The sequence below is a fragment of the Mustela nigripes genome, chromosome 2, assembly GCF_022355385.1.
Source record: "Mustela nigripes isolate SB6536 chromosome 2, MUSNIG.SB6536, whole genome shotgun sequence".
In the NCBI taxonomy this organism is placed as follows: Eukaryota; Metazoa; Chordata; class Mammalia; order Carnivora; family Mustelidae; genus Mustela; species Mustela nigripes.
In genome coordinates, this window is record NC_081558.1 from 12,228,422 (window position 1) to 12,252,623 (window position 24,202).

Below are 24,202 nucleotides of genomic sequence, written 5' to 3' on the forward strand. Positions count from 1 at the left end.
GACAGAGATCACCAGTAAGCAGAGAGGCAGGCAGAGAGAGAGGAAGGGAAGCAGGCTCCCTACTGAGCAGAGAGCCCGATGCGGGACTCGATCCCAGGACCCTGAGATCATGACCCGAGCCGAAGGCAGTGGCTTAACCCACTGAGCCACCCAGGCGCCCCGATAATAGCTATTCTAACAGTGGTGAGGTGTGAGATGAGATCTTAATGTAGTTTTGATTTGCATTTCTCTGATAATTAGTGATTTTGAGCACATTTTCATGTATCTGTTGGCCATCCATGTGTCCTCTTTTAAAAATGTCTATTCAGGTCCTTCTTCTGTGCACGTTGATGAGCCATTTGTATTTCACTTTATGTGAGTGGTACTCACCTTTTTTGTTGTTTCTCTGAGTTTTTCCCTTTTTTCATATTTACTTATAATGACTCACTTAAAAATAATTCTTTTCTGTCTTGTGTTGCAAAAGATAGCCTTTTGACTTTTGAGGGAGCACTTTTGGTTAATTTTTATGGAGACACATTTGTCTAAACTTTCTTTCACAGCCCTACTGTCTGTCCTTATTATAGGGTTTTGTGCGCTTCCCTTACCAGATGGTAAGGCTTCACTTAATCACATTCTCTGTTGCATGAGTCTCCTTTCCTGTTCTTGCAGCAGAGCCACACTGTGTGTTTGTTTGTTTCATCACTGCATCTTTGTGGTAGGTCTTAATGTCTGGCAGAGTGAGTTTCTCTTCCTTAATCTTTCATTTTTATTTTTTATTAAACATTTTTAAAAAAGGATTTTATTTGTTTATTTGAGAGAGCGAGAGAGAGAGAGAGAGAGCAGAAGCAGGGGAAGTGGCAGGTAGAGAAGAAGAATCCCCACTGAGCAAGGAGCCCGACTTGGGGCTCCATCCTCCGACCCTGGGATCATGACCTGAGCTGAAGGCAGATGCTTAATTGACTGAGCCATCCAGGCACCCCTTCATCTTTATTTTTATTATTTTTAAACATTTATTAATTTATTTTAGAGTTGGGGAGGGGTTGAGGGAGAGGGAGACTTAAGCAGACTCTGTGCTAAGTGTGGAGCCTGACATGGGGCTTGACCCCACAACCTGAAATCCTGACATGAGCTGAAATCAAGAGCTACATGCTCAACCAACCACCCAAGTGCCCCCTAATCTTTTCCTTTAAAATTGACCTAATTCTTCGTGATCTTTTATCCTTCCAGAAATGTTTTGGAGTAAGGTTATCAAGTTCCTAAAGACATCTGGTAGATTTTCACTTGAACTGAATATATTTTATTGGTTGAGGTGAATATATGATTGACTTGTAGAAATGGATTACTTCATGATTTGAACACATGCCATCCTAGATTGTGGCAGGAATACTCCCATTTATGGATATCTGAATACTCTTTAGTCTTTTAATAAAATCTAAATTTTAAAATCAGGTCTCATGCATATTTTGTTAAATTAACCCATATTTTGTTAAATTAAGATACTGCTGTATCTTAGGGTTAAGATATGAAGACCCATATCTTCTATTTTTATTAAGAGAAGTTTAAAATTCATTGGAACATACAGATTTCAATCTCTATATTTTTTGGGGGGCTAAGCTTAATCCAGGTATTTATATAATCATCATCAATCTTTATCTTTTCTAATTGATTATTATTTCAACATGGCAAACTAATTTTTTAATATACATATGAATTTTGTGTCCAGTGGACATAGTAAATGCTAAGTATGGAGTCCCATATTAAATCTTTTTTTAAAAGCTCTTGGAATAGGGACGCCTGGGTGGCTCAGTTGGTTAAGCAGCTGCCTTCAGCTCAGGTCATGATCTCAGCGTCCTGGGATCGAGTCCCACATGGGGCTCCTTGCTCCACAGGGAGCCTGCTTCTCTGTCTGACTGTGCCTTCCACTCTGTCTGCCTGTGCTCGCTCTCGCTCGCTCGCTCTCTCTCTGACAAATAAATAAATAATATCTTAAAAAAAAAAAAAGCTCTTGGAATAACTGGGGAGCTACCCAGAGAAAAGTTCATTCAACCTGATCCTCATGTCTTGTAACCGATAACATCAAGATGGAAGCAAATATTTAAAATAAAAAATAAAAGTGTCTTAAAAGCTCTAGAGGAAACTGTGGGAAATTATTTTATAGTTCCAGAATATGGATGCCATTTTTTTTTTTTTAGATTTTATTTATTTATTTGTCAGAGAGAGAGAGAGAGAGAGAGACACTGAGAGAGAACACAAGCAGGGGGAGAGGGAGAGGCAGGCAGAGGAGAAGCAGGCTCCCTGCTGAGCAGGGAGCCTAGGGCAAGACTGGATCCCATGATCCTGGGATCATGACCCGAGTCGAAGACAGATGGTTAATGATGGAGCCACCCAGGTGTCCCAAGGCTGCCTTTATTCCTGACACAAATCTCAGGAAGTATACAAGAGAAGATTGCTCTACTGTTGAATGAAAAAATACAGAGCAGTGTGCGTAACATATAGTATGCTACTCTAAAAATTTTTTAATGCAAAAAGTAACTCTGAAAGGACAAATAAAAAATAAGAACGTAGGCAAACTGTGAGAATGGGAAATGAATGGTGTTGAGTCAGAGGGGAGTGTTTTATAGTTTTCCAGTTTGAACTACTTAACAATATCAGCTGTTAAAAATTGAAATCACCACACCATTTGAAGGGGATCAGAGAAAAAGAATCCAACCCCCTACTTTATCTTCAATGTTTGTAAAATTTTCTGGTGTATTCTCTTGTGGTTTCTAAGCATAGAATCATTATCTGCCAAAAATGACACATTTACCCCCACTTTTCAGATTTGCTCTTATCTAATTGCATTAGCTAGTATCTCTAATACCATGATAGAACTTTGGCTGTGTTTTGGTTGTTTCTTACTTGTTTGGCTTTTGATTTTGTTCTCTCGCAATAAACAGTATGTAATTTTTATGCAAATCTGTAAACCTTTTTATGGTTGGCTTTTGAGTATTGTGTTTTGTTCAGAAAACCTTCTAGAAACACCCAGCTAAATTTTCGCTCTACTTCTGTGATGCTGTTTTTCTTTTTTCTTTTAAAAAACCACTTTATTGAGGTGTGGTTGACATATCAAAAGCTGTATATGTTTAATGTACAGAACTCAGTGAGTTTGGAGATATTTGATCCACCTGGAATTTATTTTGGTATAGGGAGAGATGATCTCATGGGGGCATATTTTTGCTGTGTGGATAATTGTTGGGGGTGCTTCCTTAGGGACGACATGACCCAGTTGCCCTTCCTGACCATGTGCATCAAGGAGAGTCTGCGGTTGCATCCCTCAGTCACAGTCATCTCCCGCTGCTGTAGCCAGGACATTGTGCTCCCAGATGGCCGGGTCATCCCCAAAGGTGCCCACAACCTCAGGGGGAAGGAGCCTCCTGGGCAGGAAGAGGGGCCCATCAGGCAGGGGGAAACTCTTCCTGACTGGCTCCTTGTCTCCCACAGGTGTTACCTGCCTCATTAGTATTTTTGGGACCCACCACAACCCATCTGTGTGGCCAGACCCTGAGGTGCTGCCTCCCTCCCCAAACCCAGAGCACACCCTCCTCCTTGTCAATCCCCCTAGGGGAACCTAGGGGAGGGCGCAGGGTTCTGACCTGGCAAATCAAACATCACCTCCCCCCACCGTACGTCTGCCTCTCCCAAGCTTGCTGTCCTGGGAAACCCCACCCAGCAGCCCTGCCTCTCTCCACCCTTAGGTATACAACCCCTTTCGCTTTGACCCAGAAAACATCAAGGAGAGGTCACCCTTGGCTTTTATTCCCTTCTCTGCGGGGCCCAGGTGAGCTCAGGGGGCAACCGAGGTGGGAATGGGGCAGTGGGGCAGGGGTCTGGGACCGAGATCCCAGACAAGGTTTTGGGGTGGCGGGAAAGGGGGAAATTGAGGATGGCTCTCCTTCTCTCCCCTCCTCAGAGGTTAGAGGTAAGGGTCTGGGAAGTGGGGGTAGGATAGGTCCAACGAGGGGTCCACGGTGTGGGCCGCGCCCCTTCCCCCTGTCTCCTGGCCTGAGTCCAGGGCTGGGGTCCGAGCCAAGCTCGGGGCTAGGCAAGCCCACATGGGGGTCCCAGGCATGGTTTGCTTCCCTCCTGCATCCCTGCGGGCGGGGCAAAGGGTCCCGGACCAGGTTCTGGGCGCCATGGGGCCTGCTGGGGTCCCTGGCGAGTCAGAGCCCCCACTGGTGCCCGCAGGAACTGCATTGGGCAGACGTTCGCCATGACCGAGATGAAGGTGGTCCTGGCGCTGACGCTGCTGCGCTTCCGGGTCCTGCCGGGCGAGGAGGAGCCGCGCAGGAAGCCGGAGCTGATCCTGCGCGCGGAGGGCGGACTCTGGCTGCGCGTGGAGCCGCTGAGCGCGGCACCTCGGTGACCCAGACCCTACACGCCTCACTTTGAGGATTCCCGGGAATGAAACTGTGTCATCTCCTCTGTCCGAGCTTCACCGAGAGCCAGCAGGGGGCGCCAGGACCTGTGGGAACGCAGGGGTGGGTGAGGCGGGGTGGAGGGGAGACTGATGTCTGAGCCCAAGACCCTGACAGCCTTTCCAGCTGACTACAGGCCCCATGCTGATTAGGGGTTCTCCCAGAATCAAACCTGTGGTTACTCCAGATTTCCAATCAACAGATAGAAAATAAAACAAAGAAAATCATGCTAAAACTCTCGCCTCTCCAGGTGGTCTCTCTCATTTCAACACCTGGTAAGGGGGCTCCAGAGTCCTGCCAGCCCTCCATCCATATGATGTGGTTTGAAGTTTGGGGTTCAGAGCCCCCCCTCCCCCCCGCCAAGAAAGAATTCTTGACATCTTTGGTGCAAAAAGGTGATTTTATTAAAGCACAGGGACATGAACTGCTGCTCCGGGACTGTGAGGAGCAAGTGATTATATACTTTGTGACTTGGGGGAGGTAAAGATAAAGGGAAATTTCCAAGTTGAGTTTCCTATGGTAAAGAGTCGCAGGATACTAGAGGCTTACGTATTATCAAGCTAAGGTTTTTTTTTTTTTTCTCTCTAGCAGAGCATTAATATTAAGGTAGTTGGGCGTTTCCTGGAGGAATGTATACTCTGCTTGCTTGAAGTATTTGCCAATGGGCTGCAGGTCATAAAGAAATTTAATTTTATCTATATTTCCTTCTGCCTTAGTTCCCCACATCACCCCCACCCCCAAGTTTTGGCCCTAAAATCTTGCTAAGGATTTTAGCAAGATTGCTCCAAACCTTGCCCTAAAAGGTTGCTGATGATGGAAGGCTTCTCTTCTGTAACTTCTTCCTGCTGAATAGGGGCATAGAGATGTCCTTACCTTTGGGTCGACATTGGTCAGTTGGAAATAGGAGTAAACCTATTAATATAGGAGTTACCAAAGCAGAGGCTGCCAATCCAAGGTAGACAACATATGTGAACCTCCTTGAGTAGAAAGAATTATCTGTTGGCTGGAAGTTATGGCAGTGAAAGAGTCTTGGCACCAGGCAGGAAGACATCAGAAAGGACAACAAAATAAGGTTAATATTATATTAAGAAAGAGAAGCCTGAAAAAACCCCAAAACTTTGATAATTGACCAAAATCTTTCTCCAGTCCAGGAATTTAACCAGTCACTAAAGGAAAGAGAGAGATCATTTAAAGTGCAATTTGAATATGTATATATTTTCGCAATATCTTTTGGTGATATCTTTTAAGTGATATCTGGAATCTTTTGGTGATATCTGAAGTTCATACCCAACATTTTGTATCTATGCTCGCGCATGTTCCATCTTGTGTAGTTAAAATACCTAATACCATTTTGAGAATCATTTAAAGCCTTGTTGACATAGCAAGTGGTGTTATCCATCACACACTCTTTTTTATTTAGCAAGCAATCAGGTAATTAATAAGAGGCACCTTTATGGAAACAAAAGAAAAAAATACAGTTTAATGGTCTGAGCAAATTATAAACCAAGTGCTTAAAATCTAATAGCTACAAAGATGTGTTGTTGAAATATTTTCTTTCTGTCATAACCCTCATTTTTAATCTGAGACAGCCAAATCAGGACCAATTTATTTGAAAAACGTCCAGTTTTTATAAACTTGGCCTAATTATTTATCCAAAATTAGCAAGAATAATGTTTGGCATATAGATCTTTCAAAATCTGCTTTGCTGGAACTCTCAAAAGGAATCTCAACTGAATTTTGTAGCTTCTCTAGGCCAGAAGCCAAGCCAGGTGCTTGTCATCAGACGTGTCTGCAGTTCCTGTAGATTTGGGTGAATTCCTCTCCATGAGGTCCCTAAAGTATTCTGTGTTTCCTGCACCTGCCAGGAAGTGACATTCTCTACTTACCTGGGAACTCTATAAGCAGGTATCAGACCAACATTTCCAAGGGGCTTTATGGTTCTTCATTTCATAAAGTCAAGGTTAGTTTCTTAAAGCTGTTTGGTCATACCTGAGTCTATACATGCCTCTCTCAAATATGACATTCCAGTCAAAGCCTTGGTAAAATAACCAATGTTTCTAATGGTGTCCTCTTACAAGGAGAGAAGATTCTTATTGAACTTATGCAGATAGCTGTAATTGCCCTTAAAAGAAAGAACATTCACTGAGACCTTCTGAATTTCAGAGGGTTCAGGTACAGAGAGAAGTTAAAGTCTTCAGTTTGTTCACAGATGAATTCTTTTTCCTATTTCTGTAAGTCATAGATACTTTAAGAAAAGGTTTCCTTAGTCTGGAAAAGCAAACATTAGGAGAACCAGGAATGTTTCAAAAAAGGGTCACAAAACCTGTCATCTTCCTCAGTTTAGTCAGTTCCATGTTAGTAATTCTTGTTCAGTTTAAATGCAGCTTTTAGTTCTCAAAATTTAAAAAAATTTTAAAGATATCAAACCCTATGTTTATCAAAAACCCCTTTTTATGAATCTCCTGGAAGATGAAACATGTTTCACAAGAGAATACAAACAATAACTATGTATGACAAAAGACTCAAAATGGACATAGTTAAAGATCTGATGAGAGGTTACAACATAACTGGCAAGGAAATTCAGTTATTTCTGACAACTAACACTTCAATAATTAGGACATCAGGTGATGGCCTTATATCAGAATATATGAAAACTTTGGGAATTTCATCTATCTCTAGAAGAGTTACAGTATTTACTCAAGCAATACAACCCGAGACTTATCACTGACAGAGCTTTCCAAGTAACTTAACACACCAAATAGAAAAGCCAAGGAGTCAAAGACTTACAATTGAAACCCCGGGGAGTTTTGTTAAAAAAACCTCAGAAAGTTATAAAGCATATGCTCAAATAAGATTACAGATCATTACAGAATTTAAACTTTAATTATTTGTTTAACCAAGGTGGCAAAAAAGGGATTCCAAAGGTAAATATGTAAGCTTATGTAGTCGTTAACAAAACTCAGATCCTATAACATTGAGAAGCTTTAACTAAGTGATCAAAGACCTGATAAAGATGAAACATAGAAAGTGGTTTTCTGGGCAAACAAAAGAGGAAAAAAAACCAACCCCTTTGTTTCCATTTTCTTATCAAGAACAGACCAAAAATTCAAGAAAATGTTGTCTCTTGAACAGAGAGAAAAGCAGAATTTCTATCTTATATCAGTTTACTTTAAAAATTTTTATTATTATTATCATCATCATTATTTTTAAAGGTTTTATTCATTTATTTGAAAGAGAGTGAGAACACAAGCAGGGAAGAGGATCAGGGGGAGAGGGAGAAGTAGACACATGCTGAGCAGGGAGCCTGATGTGGGGCTCAATCTCAGGACACTGAGATTGTGACCCAAACCGAAGGCGGATGCCCAACCACCTGAGCCACCCAGGTGCCACTATTATTATTATTTTTTTATTAACATATACTGTATTATTTGCTTCAGAGGTACAGGTTTCTGAATCATCAGTCTTAGACAATTCACAGCACTCACAATACTACATACCCTCCCTGATGTCCGTCACCCTGATGTCCGTCACCCAGCCACCCTATCCTCCCCTGGCCTCCATTCCCCAGCAACCCTGTTTGTTTTCTGAGACCAAGAGTCTCCTAAGGTTTGTCTCCCTCTCTGGTTTCATATTGTTTCATTTTCCCCTCCCTTCCCCTATCATCCTCTGTCTTTTTTTCCCTCAGATTCCTCAAATCAGTGAGATCATGTGATAATTGTCTCACTCTGATTGACTTATTTTGCTTAGCATAATAACTTCTAGTTCCATCCACATTGTTGCAAAAGGCAGGATTTCATTGAATCCAATTCTTAACTGCAAAATTTAAATGCAAGTAAATAAAGGTGTTGGGAAGTAAACTTCCCACTAACACTAAAGGAGAGGAATCTCAAGAATGACTGCTTAAATTGAAATGACCACATTTGGGAAGAAGCTGTGGGAATTTGGAGGCTCAACTGACCAGAAGACATGAGGCACATGAGCTGTGATTAGTCTAGGGAGTGTCCATGGCCTTGAAAAGAAAATCACCTTTGGAAAGGCTGCTCATTGCTCATCCCATTCTGCACCTAGTTGTCTGGATTCTTTCTCCCACCATTTTATTTGATGATAAACTATCTGCAGATTTCAGTCTCTGTGCTGATCCAGGAAGGAAGAGAAATGTGGGAGGTCTGAAGGCAGCACTTTCTTTTCAAGGACAGGAAGAGATTAACTGAGCACAGTGGGGGACAGCTCAGGGCAGAGTGGGCTGCAGCTGATCTGAGGGTATGTGCAGTGTCTGTGGGCTACATTAAAGCTCACAACTCTGGGATCTGAGCCAGGCTGCAGGAAACAGGTGAAATAAGAGCTGGGTGATGTACACCTTTACTCCACCCTGACAGACTGGACCATGGGTTTATGGTTCTTTTCCTTTGACCCATTTAACTTCCACTCCCAATATTCCTCTGTACAGAAGGCTCAGCTGTGTGTGAAGAATTTTAAGCCAGTGCCATAAGCCACAATTTATCCTAGGATTCAGAGTCTAGACAAAAGGAGGAGAGGTGAAGGTTTAATCAGCATCAGAAAATTCACTCTCAGTGGGGTCAGAGGGTGAGTGTGGAAGTCCATGGGTGAAAGTGTGTCCATGGGGGACCGGGAGCTCTCCGCTGTCCCCTGCCCTCCCTTGAATGAAATTCTCCCCAAGATGATGGGAACAAAAATTTAATCCCTGGAAGTTCCTTGCCTGACAGAGACTCTGATTCTCTTTCTGGTGGTCACTTTCCTCAGTGTTCCTCTGACAAAGGGGAAGAGGCTGACTTGCTAGAATCCAGGGTGACTGGAGTGACCCAGGCCTCCCAGTGTCCATCACACAAATGAAGGAGCCCACCAAGCTGGGGAAGAGATTGGAAAAGAAAGAGTGGTTATAGAGTTGGGGTGGACTGACTGCTGTGGGAATGGGATGGAGGCAGAGGGGAGCTGTGCCCCCCATCTTGATCTCCAGCTTGGGAAGCACCTCATGTGACCCAACAGCTGAAGCTGGAGTTGGGACTGGCAGGACTGAGAGCATCCCTAACAAAGAGCAGGGAGTGAACGGGGTCAGAAGACCAGGGTAACCAAGGCAGGCAGTGTGGCTGTGAGACTCAAGCCCTGGAGCTGGTTCAAATCCCAGCTACCCCTTAAAATATGCATAGCCATGGGTGAGGGACTAAACAGTGAGCCTCAGTCTCATCATGGTGTGGTGGGACTTTAGAAGAACCTACCTCAGAAGATGACCCAAGGACAGCATTTAGTTCAAGGGCTGGCACAGGGAAAGTTGTTAGTGAATAGAACTGGCATCCTTTTTTTTTTTTTTTTTAAAGATTTTATTTATTTATTTGACAGAGAGAGAGAGAGAGAGAGAGAGAGAGATATCACAAGTAGGCAGAGAGGCAGGCAGAGAGAGGGGGGTAGACAGGCTCTTTGCTGAGCGAAGACCCTGATGTGGGGCTGGGTCCCAGGACCCTGAGATCATGACCTGAGCCAAAGGCAGAGGCTTTAACCCACTGAGCCCCCCAGGCGCCCCTCGAACTGGCATTCTTATTCATAAAGAATGGTCATCTGTAGGAGGAAAGGGTCATGGTGTGTGTGTGGGGGGGGTGTGGAAATAGGGGACAGGCTTGGGGTAGTGGCTGGAAGGAGTGAAGAGAGGACACAGGGAGGAGAACTTGTAGAAACAGGAAGCAAATACTGTTATGCACCGGCTCACAGACATGGATGGATCTGGCCCCTGGCACTGGCAGCAGCCCCTCCTCCCTCTGAGGCAGGCCTTACCACCCAGAGTTTTCCAGTGTCAGCTACCGCTGGCAACTCAGCGGAGCTCACTGGGGTTGTTTCTGGCTTCCTGAATGTGGAACAGGGGCTTGATGAGAAGATGAAGAGGTCTGGTCTGGTGCGTGTTCAGCAAATTCCTCCATCCTTGGATGTCCGATACCTGGGTTGGAAGAAAGAGGCAGACTGTGGATCTGGCCAGGTTCCAGGGTTCAGAGAATTCTGGAGTCAGGCTTGGGGCTGAGGACTGAGGACCATGCATTTGCCCGCTCCCCATAACTTCCAGACTTCTACAAGGAGAAATAGTACATATTTTTTATTGTGTTATGTTAGTCACCATACAGTACATCATTAGTTTTTGATGAGGTGTTCCATGGTTCATTGTTTGCATATAGCACTCAGTGCTCTTTACAGCATGTACTCTCCTTAATAAAACAAAGCATGCAGGTGCGGGAGAGAGAAGCCCTCTTTCCCCTTTGTGGGCTCTGCCATTTAGGGTAATTGAAATGAGGCTTGTCTACATAAACAGAGAAGGAAATAAAAACACATGTGAAAATTGGAAATTTCAAAGCAAGAGAGCTGTGATGCCATTATCTGAGTCCTAGGGTTGCCTCCCCCAATCCCTGCATGTCCCAGTACAGGACTCACTGGATTCCTGGTTTTGGTTTGGGGTTTTTTGCCCTCAAATTTACATTTCTGTCCCTGACAACTGAAACAGTCTCTGTTCAATCAGAAAGGGAGTTAGGAGTCTGTTACTCCTTCCACATCCAATGGGGTGAGTCATCTCCCCCACTCACATGGGAGTGTGCAAGGCATCTGAAGCTGGCTTCCCCCTTGCGTGGGTGAGGGATGCTTTTAACCATCCTCTGTGGATGCTTTTAACCATGAGAAAACTCTTCCTTTCATGGCGACTCCAGGTCTCAATCATTCATCAGGTGTGTAGTGCAACAATCTCATAAACAGGGGAGGCATTCCATTCAACGCCTAGAACATACTGCTTTAAAATCACAACATGCTGAGGTACCTGGGTGGTGCAGTTGGTTGAGTGTCCAACTCTTGATTTTGGCTCAGGTCATGATCTCAGGGTGCTGGGACTGAGCCCTGCATCAGGCTCTGCACTCAGCACAGAATCTGCTTAGATTCTCTCTCTCCCTCTGCCCCACCTGCTCCTCTTTCTCTCAATAAATAAAATTTTAAAATCACAGCATGTGTTTAATTCCCTTGAAGATACAAATATAAATGTGTAACTCTTTGATTATTTGCTCTTATTCTCCTAATCTTGAGTATTATTTCCTTCCCACTTCAAAATGAATGCCAGGAGGGCAGGGATCTCATCTGCCCTGTTCTGTGCCTGAGTTCCCAAGCCTGGAGCCAAGGAAGCACTCAGCAAATGCTGGTTCTCAGGACATGGGGTGGTTGGTTGGCTCACACACCTACAGGATTCTACTGAGTAATAAAGTGATATGCATGGTGATAAATAATTTCTCCAACAGAACCCATTTTACATTTTTTTTCTAAGTCACAATGACTGCACATGAACTTTGGTCAAACCAAAAGTCTGATTTACGACCTTCTGGTCATGCGTTGTATATCTGTATTGTGCATGCGTGGCTTAAAGAAAAACTGCCTTGTCCTTGAGAGAGGGATCAATGCTCCTGCTTCCCGAATTCCTGTATGATAAAACTCATGATTCCTACCTATGTATTATGCACTCCATATAGGGCTTGCTAATCTAGAATCCATAATCGTTTGAGTTTTACAAGATATAAAAAAGTATACAACCTTGGTACGACTGTTCATTCTCAGGAGCACTTTCTTCCCTGTGAAGAGTGTGTTTCCCGGGCAGCTGTCCTAACTTGGGCTGAAATAAAAGTCTTTCTTATTTTTAGAGATTCTAAAAGGTTTGTTCCTTTTGCATGGACACTACTTAGCACTTACTGAGCATTTACAAGCACCACACAGCACTACGAGGCAAGTGCTATTACTATTAGGTTTCCCATTTGCAGATGGAGGCTCAGAGAGACCAATTTATGTCACCAAGTTCACATAGCCATAAAGTGGCAGGGTCAGGATTTGAACTCACATCGGTGCCCTAAAGCAGGTAGCTATCCATGCTATCACACAAATCTCTGCTTGCCTATCAATCTGTGTTTAAGAATCTGAGGAGAAATGAGCAGTTCACATTGGTGGCCAGTTGGTGTCTCTTTAAGAAATGAAAACAATAAATTAAAGAAAAAAAATAAAGAGAAAACAAGTCACCAGAGAATTCAGCTGAAGTGATGTCATGGGGTCTCCTTAGCAGCAATTAGAATTCATCTAAACCTGCCACCTCCAGCCCCACCCCAATGCTCTCTGTGCCATTAGTCAAGCCTCCTGGGCGTGCTTGCTGGAGTACGCAGGTAGATTAAAAATGTTATACACATGACAGGTATTAAAGAGCCCAGTGGGACATGCTCCCAGCACAATCTGCCAAACTCTGCTGGCATAGCAATCCCTAGAAACCAATTTCAAGTTTTGTTAGCAAACAAGCCATGGGATTCTCGATGGCACTTAAGGGCTCATTAAAAGTTGGTTCACAATTCCCCAGCTCCGTTTCATTTGTGGAAATTAAAGAGTCCCTGAGGATCAGCCACAGAGCTGCAGGCAGATGAGATCTGATGCACAGCTCAGGGCTAAGGTGGAGACAGAGCCACAGATTCACTCCACTCTGGAGATTCGTCCTTAGTTGGTTTTCCAGTTTAGGCTCAAACCCAAACTCGGGCATTTGATTAGCGCCACGAGACATAAGTGGGAATTGGAGATGAAATTCTCTTCCCCCAGGCCACATGATTGCCAGAGCTCCAAACAGCTAAATGTTACAACATGCACATGGGTCCTGGGCAGCAGAACCCAAAGCTTGCAAAGCTCCAGGTGCTGAGTGTGGCCACTGTGAGCCCTCCATGCTACAGAGTAAGATCTCCAGGGCTCTGAAGGCGGCCAAGAATTCTACTTCCACAGTAATGCTCACTGGACTGCATGATAGATATTACTTGATCAACACCTCCCCACTAGACTGGCAGCCCTGAGAGGGTAGAACCATTCGGAATTTGCTTAGTATTGTGTTCCCACAGCTGGGCACCTAACAAGTGCCCCTAGCAGTTCAATAAAACTGACTGAGAAAAGAAATGAAGTCTCATTACAATCCTATGGAAAGCCTGTGTGATGCAAAATTCCACTGAAATGTGAATGGCTCTTCCCTGATTTATCTGAAATTCACTGACATCAGGGCCAGTATCCCTCTTGTAAAATGTATGTCTGTTGGGAATGTGAGGGTAATGTACTCCGTAATCTGACCACCATCTGCCATTCTAGGCCATTTTGAGTCACTCACACTTCCTTGCTGCTCAAGATCCTGTCATGTTGGCCTTTTTTTGTTCCTTGGACGGACATTCATCTTCCCACCTCAGGTTTTTTTGCACATGCTGTTTCCTCCACCTGATGTACCCTTTCCTCTCACTCTGTCCCTGGAGCAGACTGTCTTAGCTGAAATGTCACTTTACCCATGAAACCACTGCCTCCCACCCCCGCAGCCTACCCCCAGCCTCCCAGCTGTCTGTGGATTAGGTTTTGGCCTCTCGTAGCCAATTGCCTTCCTTTCCTCAAACTCATCACCAACTTGTCTCAATTCAGTTATCCGTCACCTGCCTTCTCCCCTCTACTGTCATATCCATAGGGTCAGGCATATTAGTCCTGGTCACTGCGGGCTTCCCAGAGAAGGGCTCAGGTGTTGCATACATAACTATTGGATACATGCTAGCTGGGGCTGGATGTCCTCTGAGCTGGAGATAAGAGTTATCTGGGGCACAGTGTTTGGGTACCGAGGCTGGTCCTACTTATCAAACTAACCAGCTAGTGTGGCCTGTTCCGACTTTACCCAGTTATCAAGGAGCAGATCAAGCATGAGGTTTCCTCCCTCCATGTACCAACACACTGCCGCCTAGCAAAATGAGCGGGGACTTCTTAAACAAGACGATGACCAAGGATTTGAAGAGTTTTTCAATTTAACTGTCCATTTCTTAGTGGAATTGTTCCTAGTATGTGCTGAGATGGAAAGTGACTGGACCTAAGTGTCACCTCTACAACAAGAGGGGAGAACAGGGGAGAGATAGGTGCGTCCTGGAGTCATTCAAATCCTGGGAGATAAACATCATGACGGTGCAGTAGACTCCCAAGACACTACAGCCCTGATGACTTCCCTGAAACCCATGGAGGTAAAAAGATCCACTGACAGTTGATGAGTCCTGCCAAGTCCATGTGTCTGGGATCAGTTGGAAGACTCATAGGTAACTCCTCCACTTGCCCAGGGCTAGGGGTGCAGTGTTGTGCAGGGAAGTAGGTGCAGGACATTACTCTTGGGTTGGGCTGGGTCTGACCCATCTCTCTGTCTGCAGCTGTGAGTACAGATTCTGGCACCCAGTGGGGGCTGATGAATGTCTAGGGTAGAAAATGATTAGGACAATATTTGTTGGTCACCCCTGGGTCAAACCCGGTGCAGAGACCCAGAAATGCACAAATCCTGCCTGGCAGAACAGCTGAGCAAAGCTACAAGGTTGTGCTTTAAAGGAACTTTGGTTTTGGTCATTTTATCTCCAGTGACCACAGACTGCTTGACACACAGTAGGTGTACAAGAAATACCTGTGAGAAAAATGAAAGCATGGTACCCACAGTTCAAGAAAAAGGTTGAAAGGGTAGAGTTCACCTCGACTGCACACCTACTCTGTGCCAGGGCTCTTTATACACGAGTGTCGCTTCTCCTTATCATTCACCCCCATTTCATAAAAGAGAAAGTGATGCCCAGAGTGGCCAAGGCACTTGTCCAGGATCACAGCACCCCCTTCCAGGCAGGGCTGGAAGATGCAGCTGAACTGAGACCTTGGGCTCCACTCCATCTCCTGGCTTCCTATTGATCCCCTTCTGTGACCTTAGCCTTATATCCTGACCTTTCTGGGCATCCAGAAGCAACAACAAAGATCTTTCTTCTTAGTCCTGAATTCACTTCTTGGTTGAACATCTGTTTCTCTGATGTCCTTTCTGGACTTGAGTAGTGCCAGATTGCACCCACATTCTGGATCTTCTGCTGTGCCAGTGGGATAGAGCTTAGAGGAGGGTGTTGATGGGACCCTCAGTCCGGGCTGTTACCTCCTTCCAGCCCACTCCTCCCTGGACCCTATATAGGGTCCTTGCTGCTTTAGGATCCAAGATGCCTAAATTCCCTTCACATTTTGACCCTGTCTGACTTCCCAGCCTCCCCCAACCCCATTCTGGGCACTTCTCCCTGCCTTTGCTCATGCTGGTTCCTCTGCCTGCTGTTCCCTCCTTGACGCTGTGTGCTGGGGACTGTTCATCCTTCAGAGTTCAGCTCAGATGCCACCTCCCTCCTTTCCCACGGTGCATGTCCTTCCTTCACTGTACTCCTTAATGTACTTTTATTGAGAATGTGTCATTTCATTTAGTTTTTACCATTTTGGGTGCTGGAAACACAGCAAGTTCATGGGCTTTAAAGTTCTCAAGATTCTGAGTCCCAGATCCCCTCCTCATTGACTGTAAGTAAGAGCCCTTTCGGGCTTATCTCCCCCAAGTTCTCCCACACATGGCTATGATCCAACCACATACTTCCCCACTCTCTGCTTTCACTGGTCTCTGTTTCTGCGACAGGAATTCTTTTTCCTTGCTCTCAGCCCAGAGAAGGCCTACTCATCCTTTCAGTCCTAGGGAGAATGTGCCTTCCTTCACATTCCCCATGGTGACCAGCAGATGTCTCCCTCACATTGCAAGGTGGCTCCTCCATCCTGGGTCTGAGACTGGATAGGATGTATTTCTGTGTCCTAGCACCTTTCACAGTTGCTAGGCATGAGGTAGAGACTCAATAGATGTTTGTTGTGAGTTCAGTGGCAAGCCATTTCTACTGTGCAGAATCTAACTGTTGAGCCTGGTGTTGAACGTTCTGTAGTAAAAACTCATATATGGAGTGTTTTGAGGAGATGTTTGAGGTTTAAGGTTTGAGGTTTAAGAGTGCCCCCAAGAAAGAGTAATGGGGACCAGGGTTGTCTCTTGCAGGTGACAGGCACAAGAGAGATTGATAATTTTGAGATAATTCTTATCTATGGTGAGATCCACTTAAACTCACTGTGGTCCTGGGGGCCTGGAGTGTTCTTCCTAGAAGACACTGACAGTCCCGGGAGGACTCTGCTCTCTGCTGATGTTCAGGACCCAGGAAGACATCCCACTTGGCCAAGTCTAGAGTATTACTATGCCTTTCAAAAGACCTGTATGTCTTTTATGTATGGGAGGCTTGTGAATCACCAGATACCATAGTCTCAATGCAGAGAACATCCCTGATAGGCAGGGGTTCTTATTTCCATTTTACAAATCAGGAAACTGAGGTGGATAGGTTAGGTGGCATATGGCAGGTCATTACAATAAATGAATAGGAGATCTGGGGCTTAGAATTCCGAGAACTTTTAATAGTTCTCAAAAAAATAATGAAAAGATTTTAAAAAATCATGAAAGATTTCACTACAAAGGGCTGATATCCAAGATCTATAAAGAATTCCTCAAACTCAACACCCAAAAAACAGATAATCAAGTAAAAAACTGGGCAGAAGACATGAACAGACACTTTTCCAAAGAAGATATACAGATGGCTAACAGACACATGAAAAAAACGTTCATCATCATTAGCCATCAGGGAGATTCAAAGCAAAACCACATTGAGATTCCACCTTATACCAGTTAGAATGGCCAAAATTAACAAGACAAGAAACAGCAAGTGTTGGAGAGGATGTGGAGAAAGGGGAACCCTCTTACTCTGTTGATGGGAATGCAAAATGGTGCAGCCATTTTGGAAAACAGTGTGGCGATAGCTCAAGAAATTAAAAAATAGAGCTACCCTATGACCCTGCAATTGCACTACTGGGTATTTACCCCCAAAATACAGATGTAGTGAAAAGAAGGGCCATCTGTACCCCAATGTTCATAACAGCAATGGCCACAGTTGCCAATGGAAAGAACCAAGATGCCCTTCAATGGGTGAATGGATAAGGAAGATGTGGTCCATATACACTATGCAGAATTATGCCTCCATCAGAAAGGATGAATACCCAACTTTGTAGCAACATGGATGGGACTGGAGGAGATTATGCTGAGTGAATAAGTTAAGCAGAGAAAGTCAATTGTATGGTTTTACTTACTTGTGGAGCATAAGGAATAACATGGAGGATATTAGGAGAAGGAAAGGAAAAGTGAATTGGGGGAAATTGGAGGGGGAGATGAACCACGAGAGACTATGGAATCTGATAAACAAACTGAGGATTTTGCAAGGGAAGGGGGTGGGAGATGAGTGAACCTGGTGATGGGTATTAAGGTATTACTCCACGTATTGCATGGAGTACTGGGTGTGGTGTATAAACAATGAATCTTGGTACACTGAAAAAATAAAATAAAATTTAAAAAATCATAAAAGATCAGTAAAAAGTAGATTGAGGGAACTCAGAAAATCCCTAGCTGGGTAATTCCAGACAGAATATGGAGTCCCACACAGGTGCACACACACACACACGCAAACACACACACACACACACAACCTAATCAACCTGGTGAAAACCAAAGAAAAGAAAAATGGTAACAGCATTCGAAGAGAAAAAGGCCCATGAAATGACGTGATATATGGACATTTCCTAACAACAGGTTTGATAAATAGAAGACTCTCAATTACATTAGCTTACTTGTCCTCCTTACTGTACCATATTCTCCATTTAAGACATAAAGCAATGTGTGGCGGAGGAGTGGCCACACGTTCTGAGAGAGCATTATCTACACATTTAATGCAATTCCTATCAAAGTACCATCCATCTTTTTCAAAGAAATGGAACAAATAATTCTAAAATTTATATGGAACCAGAAAAGACCTCGAATAGCCAAAGGGATATTGAAAAAGAAAGCCAACGTTGGTGGCATCACAATTCCGGACTTCAGGCTCTATTACAATCTGTCATCATCAAGACAGCATGGTACTGGCACAAAAACAGACACATAGATCAATGGAACAGAATAGAGAGCCCAGAAATAGACCCTCAAATCTATGGTCAACTAATCTTCGATAACTCCGATGTTGAAACCACTACAACTTTATCTCCGAGAAAATGCGAGACCTTTTGAAACGACTGCAACCAGAAGTCTAAAGGTGCAAATGCACTGGAAACTTTGAGGAAGATTTCTGGGGTTGCTACTGTCCCCCAAACTGAGAAAAAACCAGAGTTTTACAGCATAGTTGGAACAGAATACCTTTTCCAAGACGCTAATGCCACCTCCCTGTGACATGAACTGATGATAAGCCATCTAGAGATCTTGGGGGCCTTAGGGAGCCAGGAAGGAACCATCTGATGGTTTACATAGGGGGTGGTATTTCCTAGTATAGGATGGGTGTGTCTTTAATAATAACCAGAAGGGCTGTGGTTAGCTAGACAAAAAGAGCTGCAGCCACAGGTGAAGGCAGCCATAGAGAACATCGGGCTATAGGACCTCACGTCCATGGAGGGAAAATCTCTGCGCATGCCGGGGGAATCAGGTGAGTCAAGAAATTGAAGGCAGGAGTAGATGCCCTCCTCAATACCAGGGGTGCTCACTGCCTCCCATTCCAGGTTGGAATTCCAGGCTCATCCCCCCACATTCCTAGCATGTTACCAGCACTTTCAGACACCGTGTGCACTGCCTCATGCTTGTTGCATTCCCTGCAGCACACTGGGACCAAAAGCTGCCCCAGAATGGCCCCTGGAAGTTTTTCTGCCTGACAATAACCCTGATGTTGCTTCTGCTAGTCCTCATCCTTGGTGTGGTTCTGGCTGAGGGTAAGGTGTTGAGCCATGGGAATGGGTGATCACATGGACCCAGGCCCCCAAATCTGCAGTCCTGAGAAGAGGACCCTAGAGGGCTGGGGCAGAGAGGGGTCATTAGGGGGTGACTGGACTGTGTTGCTGGACTCAGTGATTCTAGAAAGAAACTTCCTTCTTTGTCTCAGCCTGCAATTTGGGGAGTGGGAACAGAACTGTGTATCTAAAAGTCTAGTGCATATCAGCCATGTGTTTCCTCTAGTACTGCAGTTCTTCAACCAGATGCAGGAAGAACTCAAGCAACTGGACATCAAATGTGAGTGTTGAATGTCATGGAGGGCTTATTCCTCCCCATCCCTCCACAAGATCTTGATCTGCCTTTCTCTGTGGGCCCCTTAGTTGTGCAGGGTCTGGCAGATGCTGGGCACAAACGGGACATGATGTGGGGAGAGGTGTTCCGGCAAATGGAGGCTCTGCGGGCAGGCAACGGTAAGGAGATGGGGCAAGTTGGGTGGTGGGAAGTGGGGGTTGGGAGAAGAAGGTTGTTCTCTTGGACACTGTTGATGCTAGTGGTTTTTGCAACACATGCGTGTATGTCGGGTTGTTTTAATCAACCCTTTATCAAGGTTGGTGTTCATATAAAGTTTGAGGTCCCTTGATGGCATTACTCTGCCATCTCCTAATGCCTCTCTCTCTCTTAAAGATTTTATTTATTTATTTGAGAGAGAGAGAGAGAGAGAGAGAGAACAAAAGCAGGGGGAGCAGCAGCAGAGAGAGAGGGAGAAGCAAACATCCCAATGAGCAGGGAGCCTGACTTAGAGCTCGATCCCAGGACCTGGGGATCATGATCTGAGCCGAAGGCAGCTGCTTAGCAGACTGAGCCACCCAGGCACCCCTGACCATCTCCTGAATGAACAAATGGGAAGCTACTGTGCTCACTTTTGCCAAGTGGCAAAGATGCACAGCTTTGAATCATTTCACTGGAGACCTTGTTCCATGACCAGTGCAGCCCTTAACACCAACAGAACTAACCTCTTTCCCCTTCTCCAGAATCATCCTGTGAGCCCTGCCTGGAAAACTGGATGGCATTTCAGGGCTCCTGCTATTTATTTTCCACACAGTCACAGGACTGGTTTGAAGCCAAGGATCACTGTGCTAAGAAGGGTGCTCACTTGGTCATCATCAATAGCCAAGCAGAGCAGGTGCGAAGGTGGGAAGGGGTGCTCTGGGGACCCTTCAAGTCATTGCAAGTTCATGTCTTTGTCCCATGCAAAATCTAGTGCCAATCCTTCCTTCTGCCCTTCATAATACCCTTCCACTGCCTTAGCACACAGTATTGGCCAAGATTCTTTCTTGGCCAAGTCTTTTTTCTGAGTGATTCTTCATGTTGGCCCTTCTGTCCAGAATGCTTCCTTCTATCTACATAGACAACTTCTACTCCTTCTTCATCAGATCCAACTTTGTCCTTCAACATCCTTCCCACCCGCTCTTCCTCTGCTGCCAGATCCCCAGTTCATCTCCTCTCACATAACTCCCAGGCTGGGTGTGGTTCTGAATCATTTTTAAGTTGATGATGCCAGGGACCGGATTAGACATACTAAGTATGGTTCAGTGGACTCAGTTTTTGCCAGTGGAATCCAAATGATTCCTATTTTCCAGAACTCTTCCTAAGGGGGGGGGTAGTGTCTACATTTCTCACCCTGTAAACCATGCTTTTGAATAATCCTAACTACCTCTTAACCAGTGCTCTGCTAGGAGCCACACTGAGCTCTTGAGACTCTGGACTCTGGGAAACAAACCGAGGGTTACAGAAGGGAGGGGGTGGGGGGATGGGGTAGCTGGGTGATGGGCATTAAGGAGGGCACATGTGGTGATGAGCACTGGGTATTACAAGCAATTAATGAATTGTTGAACACTACATCAATAACTAATGATGTACTAAATGTTGGCTAACTGAACATAATTAAAAAAAAAAAGAAATTTCAGAAAATTCTGGAAGGCACCTGCCACTTTTATCCCTGTTTTACAAATGAAAAGCCTGAGGACCACACGTATCCATAATTTGATGACCACATAGGCCATAATAATGGTGGAAATGGAGATCTATCCAGAGCTTTTAGCCAACTTCAGCCAAGGATGTTGCTTTGGATAACATCCCTGCCTATGGGGGCCTGTAAGTCTTACTCCCTTTCAGGGACTGCTTCCACCACGATTCTCACCTCTGCCCATAGTATTTCTTGACTTAATCTGTCGTCCTCTCATGCAGAAATTCCTAAGGTCAGAGGAAAATACTGTCTACTGGATTGGCCTTAAGAAGCAGTATCCAAAGGGCATTTACAAGTGGCAAGATGGCTCAGCACCCACCTTTATGTGAGTGTCCCTGTTGAGCTTGTCTGTCTCACTGGACCTTGAAGACATCTTCCTACAGATTCCCACACTGTCTCAAGTGTCTGGTTTTGGTTAAAACCAAACTGCCTGTCACATTTCCTATTGCCATGCTTAATGTTATTTTGTTAGCTGCAGAGGTGTGTGTGTGTGTGTGTGTGTGTGTGTGTGTGTGTGTGTGTAGACCATAATTAAACAGCACTTAATAGGAAGTTCTTTATTGTGGGAAGTCTTGGTGCTGTTAATACATTGAAGAGAATCATACACTTCGAGGAGGGAGTAGGCAGTGGGTGATGTGCCAAGCTTATTGAGATGTACATCTCATTTGCATGTATCTGGAGCCTTTAGTGTCCTACAGAACACACTCAAGGAATAACTGCTTAGGGGATCCAGACTTAACCCCTCTACATATGACTCAATGACCTCACATTCTGGTCATCTGTTCTTGAACTTTTTTTTTCATGTCCACACACCTTTCTAGAAATTCACGCTTAACCTCCTGGACCATCTTGAGTATTTATGCTTTCCTCAATTTCCACATCTTCTGCTTCAGCTCAGGTCAGGATGATTGCTATATATCCTACACTTAGTCTTACCCCCATGAACCCATGCTCTAGTCAAGTTCAAGGATCATCTTCCCAAAACATGCCTTTGATATAGTTTTAGGAAACACCTAATTCCTCAATGTTACATGCATAACCCAGAATCTTTAATTTTATTAAAATTTTTTTTTTTAAATTGTGTTTTTTAAAGAGTGAGCCCAAGCAGGAGGAGCGGCAGACAGAGGGAGAAGTAGGCTCCCCACTGGGCAAGGCGCCCGATGTGAGACTTGATTCCAGGACCCTGGGATCATGACCTGAGCTGAAGGCAGACACTTAACTGACCGAACCACCCAGATGTTCCGGATAACCCAGAATCTTTAGATGGCACCTTTCAATGCCCACACAGTGGGTGCTGTTCATCTTTACATTCTTTTCTCTTACACATCCAAAGGCCCTCCATCTCCTTTCACAACTATGTGACAAATAACTCACACTGTCTTGCATCTGATCTTTCTTTTTTTTTTTTTTTTTTTCTCCTGCTGTGTTATCTGCCCAGAACACATTTTATTGGTTTGGTGAGCTACAATATGTGTGTCAAGTCTCATAGAGGAATCCATCCTGTGCCCAGAATGAATTATTCCAACTCCCTTAACCCTACGTAGAGTTTTGTGACTGTGTCAATTTTAGTTATGATCTCCCTTTGCCTGCACATGTCTTACCTGTCAGACAGGCTGTTGCTTCAGGGCAGAGCAGTCATCCAACTCATTGATGTATCTCCAGAACCCACTTCTGGGCTTGGTACACAGCAGGTACATAATCAACTGTACTGCAGTGAATGAATGAATGAGTGTTGTGAACATTTCAAGAAATGTTTAGGAAAGAGGGAATGGGATCCTTTGACAGACTTAGCACCTATTATATACTGGACATTCAAAGGTGTCATGTCCTGAAGCTTAAACTCAGAGACCCAGGGATGTTAAGTTATTTGTCCATTTTGGCCTCTTTTATATCATTTATAATGCAAGAAATTGCACCAGATAATTATTATAAAACAGTGGTGCTCAGAAGGTAGTGATTTCCCCCTACAACGATTTGGCACTGTCTGCAATATTTTTGGTTGTCACAATAGAGTGGACGCTGCTGGCGTCAAGTGGGTAGACACCAGTGATGCTGCCCACTATCCTACAATGCACAGGACACCCCCCACAACAAATAATGATAAGGCTCTCAATGCCAGTAGTTCCTTCATGTAAAAACCCTTGCTTTAAGAGATGGCTGGGATATTTTACTTCTAGAGATTTCTCATATATCCCCAAGGCTAGACCCTCCCCTGGTAGCCTTATCCTCTTCTGGGATCTTAATGGTGAGAAGCCCAGCTGGGCTGGCTTGCCCTAGTACTGTGGCTAAGGGACTTGGCTGATGCTCATGTGTGTTTTCACAGCAACTGGCCTGATACCACATCTTCTGACAATGACTGTGTCTTCATAGAGAAGTCTGGCTTCTGGTTCTCAGGGATGTGCCAGGTGTCCTGGTATTACTGGATCTGTGAGAAGCCACAGGTCTGCTGAGACTGATCCTTTTATTCTGCCTGCAATCTTGGAAAAGGTTGTCTTGATATTTGACCTCATAACAATTCCCCAACTTCTCTGCAGAAAAAGGGGTTTTCTGAAAGCTCCGGTCCTCTTGGGAGCATCTTTCCCCTTTCTTGCCCTGACTTCTAAATGCTGTTGAGGAACATGAAAAATGACGCCAGGATGGAACAATGAGCAGAATATACTGTGTAGGACTTTCTACAAGATAAATAATCTAGTTTTTAAAAAATTGACATAAATAAAGGCAAATGTAGTATTGTTAGAAAATAAAAGAGCCTTAAAGACTGATGTCTAAATTAACATCCGTACGCCACATTTCCCGCGCCCCACCGCGGGGCGGGGATTCGGCGCTGGGCTCTTCCCTGTTCACTCGCTGTTACTGAGGGAATCCTGGTTAGTTTCTTTTCCTCCGCTGACTAATATGCTTAAATTCAGCGGGTTTTGTTTGGGTTTTGATTTGAAAAAGGTTTTGAAGAAATCACAATATTTGAGTATGCATATATATCAGGCAACACGAAGGCAATTTTATTTATTTGTGAGTCGTGCTAATAGTATGGTATAGACAGATGATGGATAGATAGATAGATAGATAGATAAGAGA

The 24,202-nt window shown here is 44.5% G+C and overlaps 2 protein-coding genes and 1 long non-coding RNA gene across 5 annotated transcripts in view; all 3 read left to right on the top strand.

Annotated features, from left to right (window-relative positions):
• The window catches only part of LOC132011117 (cytochrome P450 4F3), a 19,652-nt gene extending 14,975 nt beyond the window's left edge, over positions 1–4,677 (top strand). Inside the window, exons 10-13 of one of the 2 annotated variants that reach the window (XM_059389286.1) lie at positions 3,229–3,362; positions 3,460–3,524; positions 3,714–3,796; positions 4,204–4,677. In XM_059389286.1, coding sequence (XP_059245269.1) covers positions 3,229–3,362; positions 3,460–3,524; positions 3,714–3,796; positions 4,204–4,381 — 460 coding nt within the window. In that variant the 3' untranslated portion in view covers positions 4,382–4,677. The remainder of the gene's footprint in view (positions 1–3,228; positions 3,363–3,459; positions 3,525–3,713; positions 3,797–4,203) is intronic. The other variant, XM_059389285.1, reaches the window with a different exon arrangement.
• Positions 4,678–18,749: 14,072 nt separating this feature from the next.
• On the top strand, positions 18,750–19,465 carry LOC132009733 (uncharacterized). Its single transcript, XR_009402050.1, has 3 exons — positions 18,750–18,820; positions 18,990–19,100; positions 19,345–19,465. It is a non-coding gene; the product is annotated as an uncharacterized LOC132009733 (long non-coding RNA).
• Positions 19,466–19,476: 11 nt separating this feature from the next.
• On the top strand, positions 19,477–23,903 carry LOC132009732 (C-type lectin domain family 4 member G-like). Of its 2 annotated transcripts, XR_009402049.1 has the most exons (4): positions 19,477–19,571; positions 20,204–20,284; positions 21,349–21,452; positions 23,451–23,903. XR_009402049.1 is itself a non-coding variant. In XM_059387763.1 (3 exons), exons 1-3 carry the CDS (start codon positions 20,165–20,167, stop codon positions 23,575–23,577), a joined length of 351 nt encoding a protein of 116 aa, XP_059243746.1. In that variant the 5' UTR covers positions 20,163–20,164; the 3' UTR covers positions 23,578–23,903. The 2 variants fall into 2 exon arrangements, 1 of the variants encoding a protein (XP_059243746.1); XM_059387763.1 differs by lacking the exon at positions 19,477–19,571 and having other exon boundaries at positions 20,163–20,284.
• Positions 23,904–24,202: the final 299 nt, after the last annotated feature.

Coding starts and splice junctions, on each gene's coding strand:
- LOC132009732 (XM_059387763.1), top strand. CDS start 20,165: ATGGCATTTCAGGGCTCCTGCTATTTATTTTCCACACAGTCACAGGAC. Junction 20,285..21,348: donor TCAATAGCCAAGCAGAGCAG/GTGCGAAGGTGG, acceptor CCTCTCATGCAG/AAATTCCTAAGGTCAGAGGA. Junction 21,453..23,450: donor GGCTCAGCACCCACCTTTAT/GTGAGTGTCCCT, acceptor GTGTTTTCACAG/CAACTGGCCTGATACCACAT.